This window comes from Loxodonta africana, chromosome 9 (assembly GCF_030014295.1).
Source record: "Loxodonta africana isolate mLoxAfr1 chromosome 9, mLoxAfr1.hap2, whole genome shotgun sequence".
In the NCBI taxonomy this organism is placed as follows: Eukaryota; Metazoa; Chordata; class Mammalia; order Proboscidea; family Elephantidae; genus Loxodonta; species Loxodonta africana.
The window spans coordinates 35,654,434-35,678,183 of NC_087350.1; the positions used below are offsets into that span (position 1 = coordinate 35,654,434).

Sequence of the window (23,750 nt, forward strand, 5' to 3'; positions counted from 1 at the left end):
GCATGGCAAGAAATGTTGGGTTCGATAACTCAAAGAGAAGGGAAGGGGGTAGGCATGGGAAAAAACTCCCAATCTTTGCATTCCAGCTCTTCCATAGGAAGGGCAAGGACATGTGCATTGAGGCCGCACCAGACCAGAGTTAGGTAATCTTACCTGTTGTTGACTGTTCAGTAATGTTGCTTTGTGAGGATCAATGGTTTCTTTTTCTATCACAGGTTCCTGGAAGTTTTCTTAATCTACTGCCATTCAGCTAACCAGTGGTTGACCATTGAGAAGTATATGACAGGGGAGTTCCTCAAGTACAACAACAACAACGGTGATGAAATTGCCCCCAACAACACCTTGGAGGAGCTGATGTTGGCTTTCTCTCACTGGACCTATGAGTACACCCGGGGAGAGCTGCTGGTTTTAGATTTGCAAGGTGATTGATAACATAGGACTTGGAACAGCCAGCACGAGGCAACGTCTAGGAAACATTGAGGAGGGGCTTTATTGATGGCGTTGTCACATACATTTGGCCTCATAAAACACGCTGGCTTTCTTTGCTCAGTGCCATAGTTAAAGTCTTTTAGTGGAAACAGCCTTCAAAAGTATGTGTGCTTGGTTTTCCTTTGGTGTGCTTTGTTTTTCATTTGAAAATGGAAAGCTGGTATCAGCTTTCTGAATGCATTTATTATTTGTGAAGCTGTTCTAAGTGGGAGTCCCCAGACAGATGTCCGAGATCTTGTAAGAACTAAGACGGGCAAGGTATGGAGTTGCTTTATCTAGCTTTGAAGGGAGTTGGGGCCGTTTATTACAGAGACATTGCACAGCTGTGATCATGGGCACCTGCTATGTTGTTCCCCACGTAGATGAAGGGAAAAATACTAGCTGCTTAAAATTTATAGACATCCGACACATTGACCTGGTGGTAAAATGGTTAAGCACTCAGGTGCTTTAACTGAAAATTTGGTGGTTCAAACCCACCCAGTGGCTCTGCAGGATAAAGACCTGGCAATCTTCTGTAAAGATTACAGCCTAGAAAACTCTGTAAGGCAGTTCTGCTTTGTCACATGGGGTCACTGTGAGTCCGAATTGACTCAATGGCACCCAACAACAACAACAAGAACAATGAAACATTAACCCAAATAGGGAATGATTTTTGTAACAAATTTTCCAGTTCTATGGTTTTTCCTTGGTCTTAGGTGCACAAAGAAAATTTAGGTGTGCACTTATACACACGGGAACGTTTAAGTTCCGGGCAATTTTCAGGATTCTGAGCTCATTGCTTTTGCCATTTATAATTTAGCTTGCTCTCTTTGCTGTCTACCTTGATAGGACAGTTTATGAAAGTACACACTCAATCTGAGAGAGGCGGGAGAGCACACTCTTATTTAATGGAAGCCTTTGATCGGCGCATCTCCCCACTATCACCACCTCACATGTGATTTATAATCCTGCAGCACGAAACAGAGTATCTCTGGAAGGCTTTCCTTGCGGGGACAGAACGAAATATGTATTAAGGTCAAAGTTTAGTCCTTGGGCTCATTGATGGGGGGCTTTGGTTTTAAATAAGGGATTTAGCCCAGGAGATTTCATATAAGTTATCTCATTTAATCCCAGAAGCAGCACCTCGAGGTAGATATTATGGGGAATTTTGGCCCAGAAAGTTTAAATAATTTGCCCAAGGTTGCACAGCTACTTATGGGGGAACCGAAATGCAGACTTTAAGCTGGTTTGACAGTCTGTGTTCTTTCCTCTTCACCATACTGACTTTGATTTAAGTTTCATACCTATAAGACATATCCATGGTGTGGTTCACTTAAACAGTTTGGGCCTTTTTCTTGTCCTCTCTGACTTTCCCAGCTCTGCTGTCCTGGGATTTTATGCTGAAAGCAAGGATGGAGGCTGAGGAAAGCTGAGATAAATAGGCAGTCCTATGGCCTTGTTAGCTCTGTCCAGTAAGAATGCAAAGACATTTTGATTGAAATTTGTGCCATGTGTTCAAAGATGCCTATACACTTTAAAACCATGTGTAAGAATTTCTGTGCTTTCAGATTGCTGCTGTTCACAAGGCTGAATTATAATTCTAACCCTCAAACACAATATTTTAGGAAGCGATATAAACAAGGTTAAAACAACCGACATGCTTCAGCTTTTAAACCAGCAAGTACTTGACCCATAGAAACCCAGAGCCCTGATGCCCAAGGCATCTGTTTTGGGAGCTCGAGTTGGGGAGAGGCTGATTACTTGCATCTGTACTTGAGTGTCTGTGCTTTGAGTTTTGGGTGGAGTTGTTTAAAAAGCAAAAACAGGAATAAACAGAAAACCAAACTAAACAAAAAACAACCAAAGAAAAACTTTAAGGAATTAATGATGACTCTTCAGTGTGTTTTGTATTCCACTTGAATAGGTTTTTGTTTAATGATGTTTATGTTTGGGGATTTTTATGTCTCTTAGTAATCCAAAATGACATTAAACAGAACAAACACTGTGTTGATGGTCTTGGGGGAAAAAGGGAATTAACTCTATTCTTTTACTGGGCAATTATGTCCATTACAGAAATAGGTCACTCCAAATAAACTTTGTCAAAACATTGACCTTCAAAGAACAGAACACTGGACGTCATAGAATGAACGTGAAGAAACTGAGACACTTATTAGAGAGTTTAGGCCAATTGGTTAGGCCTGAGTTAATGGAAAAACATGAATCCTATAGTAGTAATTATGAACGTTTATAAAATGCTAATAAGAATAATAGCTAAGGTTTACTGAGTGCTTATTTGTGCCAGGCACTTGGCTAAAAGGCTTATGTGCAGTATCAGATTCAATCCAAACCAAGTTGGAGAGGAAAAAATAGGGAAAATATAATGATGTGTTTTTAAAATCTCATAGGGGTTTTCAGTTCAGTTTTGTATTATACTTAATTATTTGTATTTCTAGTCCTTGGAGAGTTGATGCACACTGTCTGGGAGGCGAGGAGTGGAGATTGAGAGGCTAAGAAGTAGCAGTTGAGGGCGGGTACTCTGGAGTCTCAGTGCTTGGGTCTGAGTCCTGACCCTCCAAGAATTAATGCTATGGCTGTGGGCATCCACCTTCGGTTCCACTTCTCTCATCTGTACACAGGGAAACTCTTATGCACCTACCTCATAGAATTTTTATTAAAAAAAAACCAACCAGTTGCCGTCGAGCCGACTCCAACTCCTGGTGACCCCATATGTGTTAGAGTAGAACTGTGTTCCATAGGGTTTACAGTGGCTGATATTTTGGAAGTAGATCCCCAGGCCTTTCTTCCAAGGTGCCTCTGAGTAGACTCGAAACACCAACCTTTCGCTTAGCAGTCATATGCTTAACCATTTGCACCAGCCAGGGACTCCTATAGAGTTGGTAAGGGACTGAAATGAGACAAGTTCTTGACATATAGTAGCCCCTCAGTAAATATTAGTTATTCTTGTTGTTATTATAAATCTCTGTGTGGCCCTTCAAAATGGAGCTTAATCTTCAGTTGTGGGGATTTTACCCTTTGCTGTGTGACCCTGGAGCTCCTGCTGGTGGATCCCAGCTTCTGCCTCTAAACATTGAGGTCCTGGTCAGCTTGCCTTGGCTCCCTTATGCTTTGAGGGAAAGATGGTATAAGAAACACTTGGACCGTTTATTCCTTCTGTTTCTTCTCCTTTTTACTTTCTTCCAAGGGAATGCCAATTATTAACACAGGTGCTGCCACACCAGGCAGGAAGGGCAACTCTCAGGACAGACTCAGCCAACTTCCCATCGCTTGTCATTATACTGTGGTTTTCAGTCTCTTTTCATTTAAAAATCCTACACAGGAGGGCCTGACTCATCATCATTACACTTGAAACCCAAAGTTTAATTCCCAGCAGTAAGAATTAAGAACAGTTGCATTTCAAATTACAGTCGTCTGTGGCATTCTTTTTTTTTCCTTTTTTTAAGTTCATTGTATTTTTCAAAGAGCTTTTGGAGGTAATATTTTTTGATGCAAAAAGCAATTTCCAGAAGCAGTCAGTATTAGCATCCACATCATCGTCATCGATTCTGCCGCTACAAACGATGTAGAATTTCACGATGTATCCGAAGCTGTTGGGATCAGGACCTAAATTTCTGAATTCCAACCCATAGTGACCCTATAGGACAGAGTAGAACTGGCCCATAGGGTTTCCAAGGCTGTAATCTTTATGAAAGCAGACTGTCACATCTTTTTCCTGCTGAGCAGCTTGTGCGTTTGAACTGCCGAATTATAGTACTTATTAGACCTCTTCTAAGGCTTGCTATTCAATGTATGAATAAAGAAGCACAGGTATTGCAAAACAACAACTTAAAAAATATTTTGATAACTATATTTCAATGTCCTTGGTTTCCTTTGTAATCCTATGTATTTAAATTGTGTGTTTTAAAGCATTATTTTTAGATGATAGTCCCTTAGAGTCACCAAACTGACGAAGGGGTACATGATGCCAAAAATGAACAGATAAACAAATACATACATACACACACGTACATATACATACATACACACATACATATACACACACACACACACACATGCATACATACATAATACCCCTACTCTAACAGTTTATTTTCCTGAGGAAGTCAAATCTTAGGGGAAAGGTCACTATCTATTTGATGTCCCCCTTTGATGGAACAGAGGTTGTACCTGCAAAATCCCACAGCACCTTACACCTTGCTGAGCCCTGATGGACTCACCTAAGGAGACCCCTGAGGAGTGGAAGGAACACAAGCTTTGGTCGAGCCAGCCTGAGTTTAATCCTGCTAAGGCCACTTATGGACTCTGCAACCCCTGACAGACGATGTAATCTCTTTGAATATCAATGTACTCATCAGTAAAAAGAGAATATGAGAATGCTAATATTTTCCTTTTATGATGGCGGAGGGTTAGAGAAATTAAAACTAAAATGTCTAGTATATTCCAAGTGGTTAATGAATGACAGCCACCACTATTAGTAGCTGTGAACATAGAATGAAAACATTTATTTGTGGCCTGGTAGTTAGTCATTAGCAGACTAGAGGTGGGCTGCAAGAATTAGTGACTCGCTGAAATTTTCCAACAGTCTTGGAAGGTTTTTATAGTGCATGCAATCCATATGATACATAGTTTATTACAGAGTGAATGTAAGTTTAAAAACGAAATTAAAATTTGATTATTGTTTTCTTGAATTTCTGAAAGAATGAAATCCCCTTTGCTAAATGAATTTTGTTTCTTTCTTTTGAGGTGTTGGAGAAAATTTGACAGATCCATCTGTTATAAAGCCCGAAGACAAACGGTAATTTAATTTCATGTTTTCATTTAGAAAATTGCGTTTATCACATTGTACGTGTTTTTATAACTTATATATATATTTTGCCTAGATTCTAGAACGGCTTTGAGGCAGCTTACGTGTGTGTGTGTGTGTGTGTGTGTGTGCATGTGAATATTTGTATGTATATATATATACACCAATACAATAAGATTTTTAAAAAAAGACATAGATTAGGAAATGGGGGCAAAAAATATGTCAATAAAATTAAATTAAATCTGAAGTTAGGTTAGTACATATACATTACAAAGTCTAATGCTGTCGTCAGAATTGTGTTGCAAAATTGTCTTTTGAGTTTTTTAGTGGCCTGAAGAAAAGAGACACCTGGGTAAGTTCAGCATCCACTGGTTTCGTGACATGAAAACAGTGTCATAGGAAAGCGCAATTTCCTTTGTGGGCTTCACAATGGGGCATTGCATCTTATGGGCAGTATCTTCCATTACGTGCCTATAAAATGAAAGCTCAGGGCAGTAAGTGTGCTATTCAGTAGCAGGAAATGTATGAAGTCCAAAATGAGACGGTTGAAGATTGAAGCATCAGATGGTCTGACTTAATTCGTGGCTGAAGTTTACATTTTATAGAGGGATGAATGATCTGAATGCCCTTTGAATTCTCATGGGCATTTTATCCCATCACCAGGTTTTGGGGAATACTTGGCAGTAAAGGACCTGAGGTTGTAGCCTTCTGGTAAAGGTGAAGTAGAGAGAAGTGATGGTGCTGATGAAGGACTGGTCAACATGGCAGGCAGAACAATGACAACACAAACCAGCTGCTGTTCAGTCTATTCTGGAGGAGAGCTATGCTCCGGAGAGTTTTCAATGACTGATTTTTTTTGGAAGTAAACCTGCAGACTTTTGTTTTGAGGCACTTCCCCGTGGACTTGAACTACTATCTTTGTTAGCAGTTGAGCGTGTTGACCATTTGCACCACCCGTGGCAAACAGAGGTAGTTCTCTAACGTGAGCGTGCACTAGGATCACCAGGAGAGCTGGTTAAAACAGATTTCTGGGCTCTACCCCAAGAGTTTCTGAGTCAGTTGATTTGGGGTAAGGCCCAATAATCTGTATTTCTAACAAGTTCCCAGGTGATGCTGACTCTGTAGATCTGGAGACCACACTTTGAAAACTGTTACTTCTTCATTTTCCTTAAACGTCTACGCTTAGCACATGGACTATAGAAAAACAATGTAAAACTACATAAGTAGGCAATCCCTAAGCTTTTACTTTTCCCAACACAGGGACTCATATTAAAATATCACTGCCTTAATGCTCTGTTCTTTCATTGAACTATTAGAGGATTAGAGAAAATAGTCCCATCTGTAGGCTTCTATGCAAAGAGGTCTTTCTAAAAGTGTTTAGCTGTTTAATTGGATAGGTGAGCTAGAGAAGATAAAAGTCCATCACAGTGCTCATGATGCATCCAGTTCCTTTCGTATTTGACCATGGAGCCCATGTTGTAACCCTGGGGGTACACATAAAGGTTTTATTACTTTTCACTTCAGCTCTACTAACATGTTTTTAGCTAAAAGTATTATTTTTTCGACAGCCCTGTGTGCCCAAGGGCTTGTAGAAGGAACCTGGTACTATAAGCCCTTCCTTTATAACTTTGCGGTGAAATTTTTTTACATATATAATGAACCAAGTTTATGTGTACCCTGGCTATCATTTATTACATTTTAACCTTGGCAGATATCATTTACCATGACCTGAATATTTCTATCTTTTAGAATTCTAAGATTTTATTATCCCACTTGACAGTTGAGTATTTAATTGCATTCTATCTGGCAGTTGGTCTCAGTTTCTATTAACGTCACCTGAGGAACTTAAAAAAAAAAAGATGCCCAGGACTGCAATCAAATCAGAATCTCTGAGAATAGGGCCCTGATATCTGTATATATATATATTTTTCTTTTTTTAAGTTCCTCATGTGATCCTTATGGGCAAACAGGTTTGGGAACCTCTGTCTTAGGGCAGACTTTATTTTTTACGTCAGGAGTGTAGGAGTTCTGGAAACTGATAGGATGGTATCATTGTGGTCTGCCTGGTTGGTCATCCATATTGGGTGAAGTTGCTCTTCATGGTGACGAGAACAAGAAATACTATTACCTCAAGCTGGTAGGAAATTACATCTAGCTAGTTTAAGGAGGTTCTCATTTTTTAATGTCTTCTGAGTGGTAGGCCCTTGTACCTGAAGTGTGGTCCACAGACTAGCAGCGTCAGTGTCACCTGGGAGCTTGTTAGAATGCAAAATCTCTGGACCCTCCCTAGACCTCCTGAACCAGAATCTGCATATTTCACAAGATCCCCAGGCCATGAGGCATAAATTAAAGTTTGAGATGCCCTGACTTAAGTGAGTGCTGTCCCATATACTAGTTATTTATTTTTTATTTTAGCTTTTTTTTTTTTTATTAACTTTTATTGAGCTTCAAGTGAACGTTTACAAATCAAGTCAGACTGTCACATATAAGTTTATATACACCTTACTCTGTTCTGCCACTTGCTCTCCCCCTAATGAGTCAGCCCTTCCAGTCTCTCCTTTCCTGACAATTTTGCCAGCTTCCAACTCTCTCTATCTTCCCATCCCCCCTCCAGACAGGAGATGCCAACACAGTCTCAAGTGTCCACCTGATATCATTAGCTCACTCTTCATCAGCATCTCTCTCCTACCCACTGTCCAGTCCCTTTCATGTCTGCTGAGTTGTCTTTGGGAATGGTTCCTGACCTGGGCCAACAGAAGGTTTGGGGACCATGACCGCCGGGATTCCTCTAGTCTCAGTCAGACCATTAAGTATGGTCTTTTTATGAGAATTTGGGGTCTGCATCCCACTGATCTCCTGCTCCCTCAGGGGTTCTCTGATGTGCTCCCTGCCAGGGCAGTCATCGATTGTGGCCGGGCACCATCTAGTTTTTCTGGTCTCAGGATGATGTAAGTCTCTAGTTCATGTGGCCCTTTCTGTCTCTTGGGCTCTTAGTTATTGTGTGACCTTGGTGTTCTTCATTCTCCTTTGCTCCAGGTGGGTTGAGACCAATTGATGCATCTTAGATGGCCGCTTGTTAGCATTTAAGACCCCAGACGCATATACTATTTATTTTAACCTTGACACCAAGATAGGAGGTATGCATTTTCAATCCCAGTTCACCAATGAGGAAGCTGAGGCTCATTGAAGACTGTAACTTGCCTGGGGAAGAAGGTCAATGACAAGGGACTAGTTCTTCATTAGAAGAGAAGATGCTTTTGTGGTATAAATTCTAATATTGTCTCAATTTTGCACAGCCCTTTGCCTGTGAAGACAGTTATTAGGCCTTCTCTGCCAGCTCCTGTCAGGCCACTTGACTTACTTCCCCAGTTCAGTTCACTGAGCCTGAGTGGAAGCTGCTTTGTTTTTTTGATAGTTTGGGATTGTATATTTTAACTCATTGCCTTGATAGTTTTGGGTATTTGACAAGTGTGAAATGATGATGAGATGTTCCTTAGTAAATCTGTGTATAAAACAAACAAACAAACAAAAAAACCAAACTCATTGCCATTGAGTTGATTCTGACTCATAGTGACCCTACAGGATGGAGCAGAACTGCTCCATAGGGTTTCTAAGACTGTAATCTTTACAGAAGCAGACTGCCATGTCTTTCTCCCATGGAATGGCTGGTGAATTCAAACCACAGACCCTTTGGTTAGCAACCAAAGGTTTAACCCCTGTGCCACCAGGGTTCCTGTTAATCTATGTATTGATGGCACTAATTAGCATTTCCTTGTATGTGGAACCAAACTACCACCTGCTTTTCCAGTGTTATGAAAAACCTGGAAATCAGCTAGTCATGTCTTTTTTTTTTTTTTTAAATTTAGTTATCTGAGGCTGCAAGAGTCTAAGCAGGCTGTAAGATATAAATGCAGATAAATATTCCTGCAACCCTCCTTCCACTCTTCTCTGCACAGGAAGTGGTCGGACCCCTGATGTACATGTTTTATAGTCATTTTGATTCTCTTGGCTGAATTTTCACAAAGCTTATAGAGGGAAATGATTTCGCATACAGCTTTTATCTTTTGAGAATCAATGCTACGTGTCTAAGTTGAGAGTTTTCATGCTATACTTTGAGGACAGAAATGGCAGGTATGGAATGCAAAAGGGTGACCTATTCCAGTGGGGTCATGCTGGAGAGAATAGAAAAAGGTTGTCTTCAATTCCAATGACTACTACCTTCACCCGGCACTTTGTCGGCCTCGTAGAGTTCTGGTGCTGATACAGAAAGAGCCTGCTCTTTGCCACATTGAGTTTTACCTTATTGCACTGGCTCCTTACCAGATGGACTAAAAAAGAGGAAGAGTTAACAAGAGCCAGTTTATGAAGCCGGGTAAACACCACCAGAGCTGTACTTTGTAAGAGCGATTGAGTGACCAGGAAAGTTAATCCTGGGTGTCTGTTCACTTTGTCTTCCCAAGAGATTTCCTCCACCTACTCGCATCACCTCAGAGCAGAGAGGCAATCTGAGATCAGACTGACATCACCCCTCATTCTGAGCTTGGCACATCTTCAGAGCAGCTACTGTTATTCTGCCAAAAGGAAGTGGAAATTGAGATAAATGTTTCAATTCTCGAATGGAAGAAAGTCCATTTTTACACCCCGTCTCTTTTGAAAAACCACATTCCTCAGAAACGAAGTTTATTGTTTCCTTTTGTGATAGTTTGCTTTTCTTTTTTTCTTAGAACTTGGTATTTAAGAGTGGTAATTGAGTTCAGATTTTAAAATGTGCTGTTTCCACTGTGCATGTCATTAAAATAAAATATTAGCTTTCAAAAAATTTCTTTGGAAGTGTTTCCGTTGTGCTGTGTTTCATGGTGTGTAGAATGTCAAAGTCTGAAGAATGATGGTTGTGCGTGACATGATAATGAATGAACATTGATCCTAGAGTCTGCTAAGGATCTATTATAATTATAAACCCAAACCAAACCCACTGCCAACAAGTTGATTCTGACTCATAGTGACCCTACAGGACAGAGTAGAACTGCTCCCTAGGCTTTCCAAGGTTGTAAATCTTTACAGAAGCCGACTGCCACGTCTTTCTCCTAGGGAGCAGCCAGTGGGTTCAGACCACTGACCGTTCGATTAGCAGCCAAGTACTTTGACCACTTATAGAGTATTCCAAATGTGCCTAACATATATGCTTCTGTTTGTAATTTGGTCACCTACATTTAACATATGTGGTTTACTTCCACAGGCACTTTGTCTAATAGTAGTCTTGTGTTTCCTAGAGAGAGTGCAGCTGTAGCAGTTTGCATGGTAGAAGGCAGCTTCTGGGAGAGCCTTGAGCACTTCCTTCTTTGTCAGGTGTTTGTTTTTGAGGATGTTGGTTATTGTTAGACAAGTATCTGGGTTTGAAACGATGCATATGAATGTTTTTTTTAGAAGATGTGTCCCAAGAGCAAATTTATTTCACTTTCATACCTTACCTTTGGGTATTCTAATAGACCATTTGGTAATGAATGTCATTCTTTCACCCCTTATGCATTAAAAAGGGTCTCGCTGTATTTTGTATTTTGTACGTAGAAATTTTACTTTTCTATCAGATTGAAATGTCTTTCACAGTAGGTCTTGGAGTTGGGTACAGAGATTTAAGTGCATTTGAATTTTAAATTTGCAGACCTAACATTGTTGCCACCCCAAAGTGCTCTGTTCTTTGTTGACTCCTTCAAGTTTACTGGGTTACTACGGGAGACTGTTCGGTATCTTAGAGAATCCTAGTTGAGTTCCTTTTTCTTCACTGTGATCTAATTGATATTCTGATTTTTCCTCTAGATCAAGAGGAATGGTGTTTGGACCAGCCAACTTAGGGGAAGAAGCAATTAGAAACTTCATTGCCAAACATCGCTGCAACTCCTGCTGCCGGAAGCTCAAACTCCCGGGTATGCCCCAAACAATTCTATTTTCCCCTAAGTAAATCTCTCAGAGACCAACATCCATTGTAACCTGGGATGGAGTAGAAAATCTTAATCACATTTTTATCTCATTCACCGTCAAGGCCTAACTTTCTGACTGCAAAATTTCCAAGTCTCTAAAGGGATTAAAAGGGCAGGGATTTACTTCAGGTTCTGCCAAAATGCGATAAAATAACATTGGTCCCGATACTTGTCACAGTCACTCCGAGGGAAAAGTTCCATCAACTTAAATGGGGTAAAATTGGACCGAGGCAGGCCTCTGCCCCTCCCCTCTGGGTCTTGTCCCCTCTCTGCTGATGGCTGTAACATGGGGCCCCAGTATTTCTACTATATTCTTATTTACCTATTAGACACCAAGGAGAGTGGAGAACGAAGGGGAATAGCAGCTGTCAATCACAGTTGCTGTTTTTCAGTACAAAAACCTGCCACTTTAAACACACCTTACACTATTTATTTATTTTTCTCTGATTTGGTGCTCCAATATATTGTCACCACAGAAAATCATCCTAAAAGAAAAGCAAGCAGCTAAAGGTCTGTGCCCCACCCCCAAATTGGCAGTCCTGGCTTAGAGGCTGTGTGATCCCTCGTTGCATTCTTTTGTCTCAGAGGGGTGCTTTCTGTCCCCATCAGCTTGCTCCCTCTTTTTCTTAGGTCATACCAAGCTTGTCCTTAGAGTAGAACTTCACATATTTTAAGCCAAGCAGTCCTTCCGGCGTTATAGCAAACTTTCATACCCTGAATTGGAAATCAGTAAAAGGTCATCATCCATTGTAACCTGGATGGAGCAAGGGTAAATTTACAGGAAAGAAGGACAATTTCTAATCTTGTTGGTGTTAAAGGTAGGAGGACCTCTTGTGGGCAAGACCTGGCAAAAGGCTGGTTTATGGAGAAGGACAACACTTGGCAAAAGACTGGCGTTTGGAGCAGGCCTTCAGTTTCAGTGGGAAGTAGAGAGTCAGCCAGGGGTGCATGGTAAGGGTAGTGGGTATGCAGGATGGAAAGATTGACCTGTAGCAAAGAGGGGAAGGCCGCAGTGCTCAGCTTATAGCTGCCCAGGACAAACTCTCAGCAAACCTCAGACCACACCTGAGCAAAGAGATCAGTCCATAGCACATTGGCTGGTGGGCAGAGCTGACTACTTGGCCTCCTGCTGTGGCAAAGGGAGCCCAGGAAGAGGCTGGGCTGGGCTGAGGGGCATCAGGGCCTCCAGCTAAGAGGCTCTGCAGGAGGCAGGAACTGACAAATATCTGAGTCACCCATGGCGCTCACAGGCAAGAGTTCAGCCCATTAGCTCAGTGTTCACAGACTGACTCATTTTGCCTCTTCCCAGGTCTGACTCATTTTGCCCTAGACAGGGTAGCCTCCCATTCTGGAAGACCCAGGGCCTACCCAGGAGAAAGGGAGGCTGAATATCTGATTTGCTGCTTCCAGTCTTTGAGCTCAGGGAGCAATTCTCTATGATTAAGATTGAAATAATGTTACCTACCCTGGTGGGATTTTTTTTTACCCTGGTGGGATTTTGGAGTCCTGGTGGTGCAGCGGTTAAACACTTGGTTACTTACGACTGGTTGGAGCCCACCAGTCGTTCCATGGGAGAAAGATGTGGCAGTCTGCCTCTGTAAAGATTACAGCCTTAGAAACACTATGGAACAGTTCTACTCTGTCCTGTAGGGTTGACGTGAGTCAGAATCGACTTGACGGCAATGGGGTTTTTTTTTTTTTTGGTGAGTTTTGAGTGCGTAATTCAATAATTCCTTCATTTCTAGACTTAGTCTAAGGTTCCTTCCAAAACCTTAGTTAGCACATCTTAGTGGAAATCAGAAACATCTTTATTACTCAGACATTTGGTAATCTGAATTAAAAAGTTTAGTCTGGAAAAGAGAATTAAGAGTGATTTTCTCTTTTGTTGGATTATGTCTCCCTTTTTTTTTTTTTTTAAAGAGAGGCAGTTTAGGCTAGTGTATGAGCGTATGGTGTCCAGAACTAGCCAGGCTGAGGTATATATGGTTCTGCTATTCACTGTCTCTGTGCCTTTTGGCCTCTATTCCTCATCTGTAAATTGGAGATAATAGCACCTATCTCATGAAAATGATGTGAAGTAATATATGTGAAATAGATAGTGAGTGTTCAATAAATACACCTTGTTATTTAAGTACAGTATTTATTAGTTTTCTGCCCAGACAATCCCCATTTAAAGTCAAACAGCAAGCAAAGGAATACATGTTTAAAGTTAGAAAATTTGAGCAACACAGGACAAAAAGGTACATAAAAATTTAAAGCCCGCCCTCGTTTATATCTTTCTTACCAAAGCTTACTAGTTTTTTTTTACCAAAGTTTACCCCTATTAATAACTTCTTGTGATAATTTTCTTCTTCAAATGAAAGAAGGAGATTTTAGGAAGCAGTGGAGGAGGCTTTTATAGGCGGGTGCCAAGCCTGAAGTACAGCTTTGTTGGAGAGAACTGACCACTGAAATCTAGAGGCCACCATTTTGGCTGACACCTCTGGTCCTGCTTATCATTCAGCAGCAGAAATGCCTTGTTTGCTATTTGCCCTTACTTAACTCCAGCCACGTTTTCAAAGAACAGGATCTTTCCTCCCCACTCCTACCACCAATAAACACATCTAAAGGAGTATCGGGGAGTTAGAATTGCACATGGGCATGAGAGGAGGGGCTTTTAGTTGGACTTGGTTGAGTGTGTGCATTCCACATATCCGTGACCTGGGGATGGAGTCCTTCCTGTCTAAACGCTTGGTAATGCCTAGTGTCTAATCTGTTCGTGTGAAATTATGTTCTAGAGCATTCCCTGTAACTGTCTTAACTGTCTGCCTTGCAGATTTAAAAAGAAATGACTATAGCCCGGGAAGGATAAATTCCACCTTTGGACTTGAGACCAAAATAGAACCAGCTGAAGGGTGTCCAGCAAGGGAAACGGGCAGCGATTCCCCAGAAGACCTCACCCGGTTGTAAAAGGGAGGGGTAAGAAGAAAGGTTGGTGGTTTGAATCCACACAAAGGCACGTCGGAAGAAAGGTCTGATGCTCTACTTCTGAAACATGAGCCACTGAAAACCTTATGGAGCACAACTCTACTCTGACGCACATGGAGTCTCCATGAGTTGGAGTTGGCTTGACGGCAACTGTTTTTTTTTTTTTTTAAGAAGATGATAACCATTGCCTTCCCTTCTTCCCTTCCTTGAACTGCATGGTGACAGGACCACTGATCATGGCAGAGCCTCTGTCAGGGTAGCCTTATACTGTGGGCCTCCCTGGGACACGCCTTCTGAGCCACACATCTCCCCCTGCCCAGACACCTCATTGGGATTCGATGAGAGTTCTCCTCAATATTGACCTCTCTGCAGGGGCTCTTGGCATGTGCTCTTAGTCCTCGCATTCCATGTGAATGCACGTGAACGAGTCAGCTGGAAATACTGTTTCTTCATACCCCGTTGCTTTCGCTGGTCACTCGGAACACTTGGAGCAGAATGTGGGCATTGAAGACCAGTGAGAGGAATTTTTATTTTCTCACTCTGTGTGCAGACCCTGCCCCTCACTGCTATTCATCACCTCACCTACATATCGTATTTATGTGTATATGTGTGCGTTAAAAAGTTATTTGACTTCTTTGTCTCTCCTTTCCAGTAGCACAGGCTTTTGAAAAGCCTGTAGATTGTAGCGCACTCCTCCCGTACAAGCTACCCAGCAAAAAGTTAGCATCCTGGTGAATTCTAGATGGGTTTGAGGTCTTGTCAGCGATTCATACGATGCCTGGGCATTTCAGGTTTCTCTGAGAGAAAGGAAGAGGGACATCTAAAACAAATGCCCTTGTATCTTTTTTTTTTTTTTAATAAGAGAACAAGGATATGTAAGACTGGAAATTATTAAGAAATGTTTTCCCTTCTTTTAAGCTCAGGGTATTATAGGTTAGAGAATTGGCTAAGTCGGTCTGTAAAACACCACTCCCTTTTCTAAAGCCGTGTATATAATATTACAGGTTAAATTACTCTGTGTCAGGCCCTATGGGGAAAGATGTGGTTTCTGACTGAAAACATGTTTCAAAGGTGTTTACTTTGTTCCAGTGCCATTTCACTGGCTTATGTAGAGTGCTGTTTGTATTTTAAGGACTGCCTGAGAACATGTAATCAGTTTGAGGCCTGAAGTGAAGGATTCTAGAAGCTGCACTGCACAGCATGTGGGGGGGACCAGTTGTCCCACTTGCACACTGGGCAGCCCTACCTCAGAGCAAGTGCAAGTATACACACAAGGCGGAGAAGGAGGGCTGGGCTAGCCTCTCTTCTCCCCTCCCCTCCCCCGGCATCTTCCTTCTGTATTATAAAGACTTCCAGTCTACCAGCAGCAAACCTCATGGGTTTGGAAAATTTCAACTTATCTTTGTCTTTAGCCCCTATATTAGCTGACTTCTTTCTGAGCCTGCTTTAAAAATCTACACTCCTGCCATCTGAGGTTATACTTCAGGGAAAATGTAGCCCAGGCAGAGGGAGATAGAAAGTCACAGATTTAGTTTGCCAATGGTTGTGTCTTACGTTCTGAGTTTGAGTTACACAAGGGCTAATTTATACCTCTTTTACTTTTTTTTTTTTTTTACTTTGGCCTTGGGGGTAGGGAGAAGACGGAGATTTTGGTGATTTCTTGGTTGGCAAGGAGGATAAAAATGGTAATGCTTTTTGAGGGGCTTGCCTGCTTTACCCTGTTCTGTGAATCCATAAGGACATTTCCTGGTACTTCTGTCAATGCTGTGTTCAACTCGGGACAGAAGCTGAGTTTGCCTGTCCAGGAGCCACACTAAAGGCATGAATTCATTGGTCAAGTATTTGTTACCTGGAATGTAACTTGAAAGCAAATACATTTTGATTTCAACCTTTTGTGTTGTGTTTTTTTTTTTTCTTTCTTTTCTTTTAGAAAAATCAAAAGAATGACATTTTACAAAAAGATGAATACTGGGATTGCTTACAGGCAAAAATCCTACGTGACACTCTTGATTCATGCATACAAAAGGGTGGGGTATTCACTCCACCTTTCATTCCATTTTATTCAACAGCTATTTATTGTCTTTACTGTGTTAATGGTGAGGCTGCTGTGATGAACGTGGCATTTCTCTGCCCTTAAAAAGCTTAATGTCTCATGTTTCTTTTTGTCATTTTCTGTTTCAAATCTGGATTTCTAGTTGGTGCTAAAAAAGTTGACTCCTGGGAAAATGTCTAATCCAGGGATGTGTCTCATCACTCTGTCAGTGGGCAATAGATTCAGGCTGGGATAAGAGAATTAGTGCAAATAAAAAGATATAGCTGGGGCTGGTTTTAGGAACCACTGAGGAAAAATGGACTGCATACAGCCATATTACATATGGGGTCTGATTCTGGAATCAGAGAGGCAGCCAGGTTCCAGGAGCCATCTCCTGAAGGCATTTCTGTTACTGTTACTGGAGTTACTGTTACTGGAGTTTCTGTTACTGCTCTCCGCTGCTAGCCAAAAGTTGGTGGTTCGAGTGTACCGAGAAGCATCTCAGAAGAAGGGGCTGGTGATCTAAAAAAAAAAACTTCTGAAAAAATCAGCCGTTGAAAACCCTGTGGAGCCCACTTCTCCTCTAACACACATGGGGTTGCCATGAACTGGAGTTGACTTGACGGCAACGTGGTGGGTACTTTCCTGGAATGACTTCTGCCCCGTGGTGTCTTAGAACTTCTTACAGCTCTGGAAAACAAACTCAGATACAGTTTTTGGTATTTCCCATCCTGTTATTCTTTTCTGTGGCTTTGCAAAACAAATACTGGTGACTAAGATTTCCCAACAACCCTTGATTCAATGATTTTTTATTTTTATTTTTTGGTAATAGTTTTGTTGTGGCCTGTTACTGTTGTTGTTTTAAAAGAGATAGACCACTGGTTCTAGAAGTCATGGCACAGATGCCCCTGTCATGTCTTGTTGTGCCTTTCCACCAGTCGCCAGCATCTAGCACAAAGCATGGCACATAGTAAGCTTTAAAAAAAAAGTGTTGAATGAGATAATAAATGCTTCAAATGATAGTGGATTTCATTCACTAGGTAATAAATCAGATTTGCATTTTTAATCAAGAAGGAAACAATTACCAGTTCCTTAAGATCCAACAGAATTCTTTTGATCTCTCTCTGTTTTAATTTTCCAGGAAATAGCTTCTAACAACCTACACTTTGTCTGTTCTCCACCAGCTCTTGCTCTTATCATCATCAGTGATAATGCCAGAGTACAGTCCTTCTTCACTGGTGACTATTGAAATGAGATGATAACTTCCCAGAAACTGCCTAGAAATCATCACTTTATTACCCTTTGAAAAGAAGAGTGATAGAAAAGTCATTTGAAAGATGGTTCATTACCATGCCCTAGGACGATTTCTTTACTCACATCTCTCCAAAGCCTGAGAAAAGGAGGATTATTTTCTGAGGTCAGAATTTGAAGGCCGTGTGTTTGCCTCTTTGAAGTCTTGGTATTTAATTTTCTGTAGTCATTTCTTGGGCAATTTTCTAAGAAACTAGTTGAAGCTAATTTATCATAAGTTAAAGTCAAATGACAGAAAAGATTTTTTTTTTCCGTAACAGCATTTTATTCCACAGAGGTTAGCTTCTGAAGGAAAATGAGACTTAAATAGCATTTCAAATCTCCAGCCACATGGGTGGGTACACAGAATAGAAAGGTTCTGGAAACCACACTGCTTTTTTATTTAGCACAGTTATTACTTTGTGACTTTTTTCCTAGACCATGATGTCCAGATAAGATGTTGTATCTTTGTGAAAAACTCTCCTAAAAATAATTATATTGCTTGCTTAATTTTTCAAAGAAAGACCTTTAGTGCTCAAGGAATAACAAACTTTGGTCTCTCCTTTGCTTTTTTCAGACTTTTGGTATAACTGTATGACATTTGTTTAGCCTTTCTGTTTATCCCTAACTGAAATGGAGATGATGGTTCTTACCTCTTCAAACAGTAATGAGAGTATTTAGAAAGTCCTACGAGAATCTCATTTAAACGGCTTCTTACGAGCGTGGGATCCAGTTCAATAAGTAATAAGGGGTTTTCATTTTTGCTATTGTGTGATCATTATTTAATGTTTGCAGAGGCTCCTCAGTGGACCTGTTTCAGTGTAAACACAAAAGTGATTTCTTCTTTTCCAAGGGGGAAAAAGCTCATTGCTCGTTTTTTGTTTGGAAGCTTAATTAAATACTTCGAAATCCAAACTTCCACCATTCCACAGTGTCTTCTGTTTATTCCGTGTTTTTTTTTTTTTTTTTTGGCGGATTTAGCCTTACCTGGCCAATTCCTTTTACTACCCTCTGCCAGATAAAGGCTCCTAGGAGAAGAAGGAAAGCCCAAAGCTGGCACCATCATTGGTGACGCTTCTGGACATGAAAAGAGAGTAAGTTAAGTATCTTTAAAAAAAAAATTACTATTACTAATTTTGGGGAGAATATACATAGCCAAACAGGTTTAGTGTCTTGATGCTTGTAAAAGTTAATGTTTTATAAAAATTTGAATGAGTGATGATTTACATTTTGTCAATATAGGGAGTATAGTAACAAAATTCTGATCTATAGCTTGCCAGTATCTTCTTTTAGCAACTTTTAGAATGCTCATCTTCTCCTACTGGTGTTTTTCATTGTGGGTCTTTAGAAATTCCATATGCTAAATGAGTCACAAAATCTTCACAGGCATTATGGTAGAAACCCTTTTACTAATGGATGTCCAAATGCGGACCTAACAATTGCCTTTTGCTAGAGGGCTTTTTGGGAATCTTCATTGTCTTCATGTGATTGGACTTTGGCTTTTAATGACTCTTTTGCTTTGCATCTTATTGGCCACCATGTAAGAGACCAAGAGCTTTAAGATGCTTTGATAACCAAAAGAAACCTTTGGTGTATTGCTATGTTCTGAAAGTCTCTACCTGTCCTTGAAATTTTGGAGACTTGAGGATGGCGTGGGGCTTGGAGAGCAGAGGTATTGGTAACAACAGTTAGATATTTGTTGGTACAATACTTACTATTTGAGGAGCCTCTGGCACAACAGTTAAGCCCTTGGATGCTAACGGAAAGGTTGGTGGTTCGAACCCGCTCAGGGGCTCCACAGGAGTAAGACCTGGTGATATATTCCTAGAAAAGAGCCTAGAAAACCCTATGGGGCAGTTCTACTCTGTCACTTGGGGTTGCTGTGAGTTAAAATTGACTCGGCGCCTAACAACGGTGACATGCTAACTTATTGATTTGTAGTGAAAAATAGAACCGGTGCAAACTATAACACTTTTATCAGTCTGATCATCACACTGTGTCCCTGGAGGACATGAAAGTGGAATTATAATCACAGTGTTTCTTGAAGTGCATGGAATCAGAACAAAGAGAGTTAGGTCAATCACGTATGTAAAGATATCAGGCTAAGACATATCGTTTCATCTCATCGTCTCCAGAGGGATCTGCCAGTGGGTGTGGAATATCCAGTCTACAATACTCCGGACTAAATTCCAAAGGAGGCAACAGAATATTAAGTGGCTTTTAGATCAGCCTTGAAAAGCATGGAGGTCTTATGGGAGGTCTTATCCCAGCACCAGAAGTAGCACACATCACATCCTCGTTTTGTTTACATACCACTGACTGGAACTCAACCACAAGGTCACGCCTACCTGCAGAGGAGGCTAGGAAATGGCAGTCTAGCTGTATGTCCAAGAAAAAGAGGACAAAGATTTTAATGAACAGCTAGCAATCTCTTGCAAATGAACTTAGGGATTATTTATTCTGGTCCAATTCCTCGTTTAATTGAATGTGGCTCTGGAAGATGGAGCGTTCTTTAGGATGGCTTTGGAGTGTGGTTTTTTTCCTGTCTACAGAAATATTTAATAAAAATTCCTCTCTATTTAGGACATGCACACGATTGACAAACTGTATCTTCTTGCCCCAGATATCTTCAAAATCTTGTCAGCTATATTTCCTTTTATTTTTTCATAATTCATTTATAATGGCTCAATCTGTTGGACACAAAAAGTAAAATCTAATTGGAATGAGAGCTGACTTTATTGAGCACTGTTAGTTTGATGACAGCTATAAAATATGTCCATTGTAACTCTCTCTCACTGCTTGACCCTACGCATCTCTCTCCTACCATCGCTCTAAGCAAATCTTGGGAAATTAAACATTTCTTGCCCTCCTTCCTAAATTGCATACAACCAGCCAGCAGGCAAAGAAGCAGTGAGGTAAGAGGAAAAATTTACATAAGGAAACTATTAATATACTATACAAAGGAGAGTGCTGTGGAGAATGTTAATTTATTTTCTAAACTGAATGATCATGCTCACTGTAAGTTTTCACCGTGGCGGGAGCTAAGTTGGAGTTAGGAATCTAGGAATCTTGGATATACACAAGAGCTGGGAATAGACCACATTTTATGAAGAGAGTTAATTATCATGTACCTTTTCCACAAAGTAGAAGACCTTAAAAGGTGTTCTGATTTTAAAACTTGGGTTTATAAGCCTGAGAATGATTTTTAAGAGTCATCTCACATGATTTCTTGGAAGGGCATTGGGTGAGAAATTGAAACATTTTAATGATATGTTTTAATTTATCAAATTTTAAAATAGATGACATTTCTAGGATCTTTTTTTTTTTTTTTTTTAGTGTAGATTTATGATCTACTTTTTCTTAAGCCCCCTAAAAACCTTGGCTGACAGAGTGTAGGTCAACAGGATCTTTTTGTAACAGCCCAGTGACTGCTTGATTGCTTTATTGATCCAGTCATTGATTTATTGATTTAATTAATATTAACTTAGCACCTAGCATTTGCCAGGCACTGTGCCAAGATTAGTAACATTGGATGCCTTCCCTCAAGTATTTATAGTTCCAATGAAAGTCAACCAAGCCAACCCATTGCCGTCAAGTTGATTCTGACTCATAACAACTCTGTAGGACAGAGGGGAACTGCCCCATGGAGTTTCCAAGGAGAACCTGGTGGATTCAAACCACCAACCTTTTGGTTAGCAACCATAGCACTTAATCCCTACTCCACCAGGGTTTCTATTAGAAGACAGACATGTTAAACAATTTTATTCCATCAAGAGCCATTGAAGTCAAGAAAAGGAGAGACTTTCTCTCTCAGGAGGGAAGGGAATGCTTCACAGAAAAAGATAAGAAGGAGTTTACTTGGTGGAGGGAATAACATCTCCATGTGGAGAGATGGAAATATGTTTCAGGAGTGGTGAGTAGTTGTGTGGTTAATTCCTAGGGCACTTACAGGGTAAGGCAGGAGAGGTGCTAGGAGGTGAAGCTGGAAAGAATGAGTCATTTAAAAAAAGCCTGTAATTGTAAAGAGTTACATTTCATCTTGCAGAGCAAGGCGTAGGAGATTAGGGAAGGTTTTACACAAATGATTCTGAGCTACTTAATTCAACAAGCATGTGTTAATCGTCCACTGAGTACAAAGTACTTGGCCTTGGAAGTATAACACCGAATAAGATGTAGACGCTACCCGTAAGGAACTTAGAATTTAGTGAATGATTACAACCAGTAGAGAAGGCACTAAAGGTATTTTTGGAAGGGCTTTAGTTGCTAGTATCATCAACCTCTTCCGTATTCATTCATAGCACCATCACAATCATCGTTATTTTTGATGTGGCCAATGGAAATTTTCAAAATGTTATGTCAAGTGTGTCTTTTGAAAACATCGGTATTTTACTGATTATAATATAGAACCCATGTAAAAACTACGCACTTAACAAGCAAGCCAGAAAAGTTTCCTAGCCCACCCCAACCAGATTGCTCCCTCCCCATGCTTGTCCTATATAGGAATTCTGGAGTAGCCAGCTATTACAGACATTACTGACATGACATAAATTGTTGCTCTAATTTATGTGCACTGAGAGATACACCAACCCAAACCAATTGTTAGAGGACAATGTGCTAAGGCCTAAGAGAGAGGGTACACATAGTAACTATCATCTGGCACTTAGCCTACAGGCTGAGACCATGTGGTGAGGGGAGGCTTCCTGGAGAAGGTCTGCCCTGAGTCACAGGGAATGAGAAAGCATTGGAGACGAGGAGTGAAAAAGGCATTTCAAGCAGAGGCGACCCAGCCAACAGGAGTGGTTCCACTTGACAGGAGCATAGCATTTCTGGAAGGACTGCTCAGGCAGCTCTGTGGAGGAAAGGATGGAAGCTGAGGGTGAGAAAACTGTATGGTTACCCTGATGAAGAAAAGATTTTGAAGAAAATGTTCCGGCTCATTTCTCCAAGATCTATTCCTTAACAAAACAGCCAGTGGATTCAAGTGAGATGTGGTGGGAGAAAGGATTCACTTAAAAAAATTAATTAGTTAATTATTTTTAAAAAATTACTTAATTATTTTTATTGTGGCAAATATATATGTAACAAATCATTTGCCCTTTCAACCTTTTTCACATGTACAATTCAGTGACATAAGTCATGTTTATCATGTTGTTCATCCATTACAAAAGGGTGATGGGAAAATTAGAAAGTTCACCTTTGTTGATTCAATATTTAAAAAAAAAAAAGCCACTGCCATCGAGTTGACTCAGACTCATAGTGACCCTATAGGACAGAATAAAACTGCCACATAGGGTTTCCAAGGCTATAATCTTTACAGAAGCAGATTGCCACATCTTTCTCTGGTGGAGCAGCTGGTGGGTTCCAACCACTGACCTTTGGGTTAGCAGCCGAGCACCTAACCATTGCACCATCAGGGCTCCGTATTAACTCAGTATAGCTCTCCCCAAAGTGCATTCTCCTGCTCTAAGAAATCTCATAAAACAGTGAAAGTCATGACCCCTGTATAAAATGCCAAAGATTTCTTCTGCCCTCATTGGCTTTTCAAGGTCATTGGCATCTCTTTTCATGATCTGTATGTCCTGGTCTGAGAAGTTGAGCGTTGCATATTTAAGACTGGTTGACTTAGCTCAGAACGCATGGACAGCCTGGGTTACTAACAGACCAATTTCCACTGGACCCAGGGTCCGAATGTGGAGACTCAAGAGAAGCTGACCGAGAAAAAAACAAATGAAAAAGACCGTAGGCGTGCATGATTTTAAAAGTTGGAAAATGGATTTGCCCCCATTTAATTTTTGCAAAGAAAACCAAGTAAAAGATTAATAACTGAAGGTTACAGGCCCTAGCAGGGAAGTGGCATTTCAGTTGACTGGACAGGGCTTTTTATAAAGCTACAGGCCCTTGGCCCTCTTCTCACTGGGGTCTCAAACACACACACCATTTAGAGGGGTGTGAGGCATCTTGGTCTGGTCACTGTGCAGTCTGTGCTTTCTTTACGAAGACAAGGCCAAGAGTTTACCTAATGAGGTGAAGAGAGATGCAGTGAACTGTTCCTAGTCTTAGCATGACATTTTCTAACCACAAACCTTTCACAATATCCTAACCAGACACTGTCTTCCAGTCCTTTCTCTTTTCCTGCCTATATTAACCGACTGACCCTATAGAACATTTGTGGGTGGTGGGCCTGATCCTGAGGTTT

General features: G+C 40.8%; 1 protein-coding gene across 2 annotated transcripts in view; it reads left to right on the forward strand.

Annotated features, from left to right (window-relative positions):
- TRPM6 (transient receptor potential cation channel subfamily M member 6) overlaps positions 1 to 18,459 on the forward strand; it is a 195,589-nt gene extending 177,130 nt beyond the window's left edge. For both annotated transcript variants that reach the window (XM_023544743.2, XM_010587507.3), the window contains exons 37-40: positions 216 to 421; positions 5,230 to 5,281; positions 11,105 to 11,211; positions 14,081 to 18,459. In XM_023544743.2, the coding sequence (XP_023400511.1) occupies positions 216 to 421; positions 5,230 to 5,281; positions 11,105 to 11,211; positions 14,081 to 14,214 (499 nt within the window). In that variant the 3' untranslated portion in view covers positions 14,215 to 18,459. The remainder of the gene's footprint in view (positions 1 to 215; positions 422 to 5,229; positions 5,282 to 11,104; positions 11,212 to 14,080) is intronic.
- The last annotated feature ends 5,291 nt before the right edge of the window (positions 18,460 to 23,750 follow it).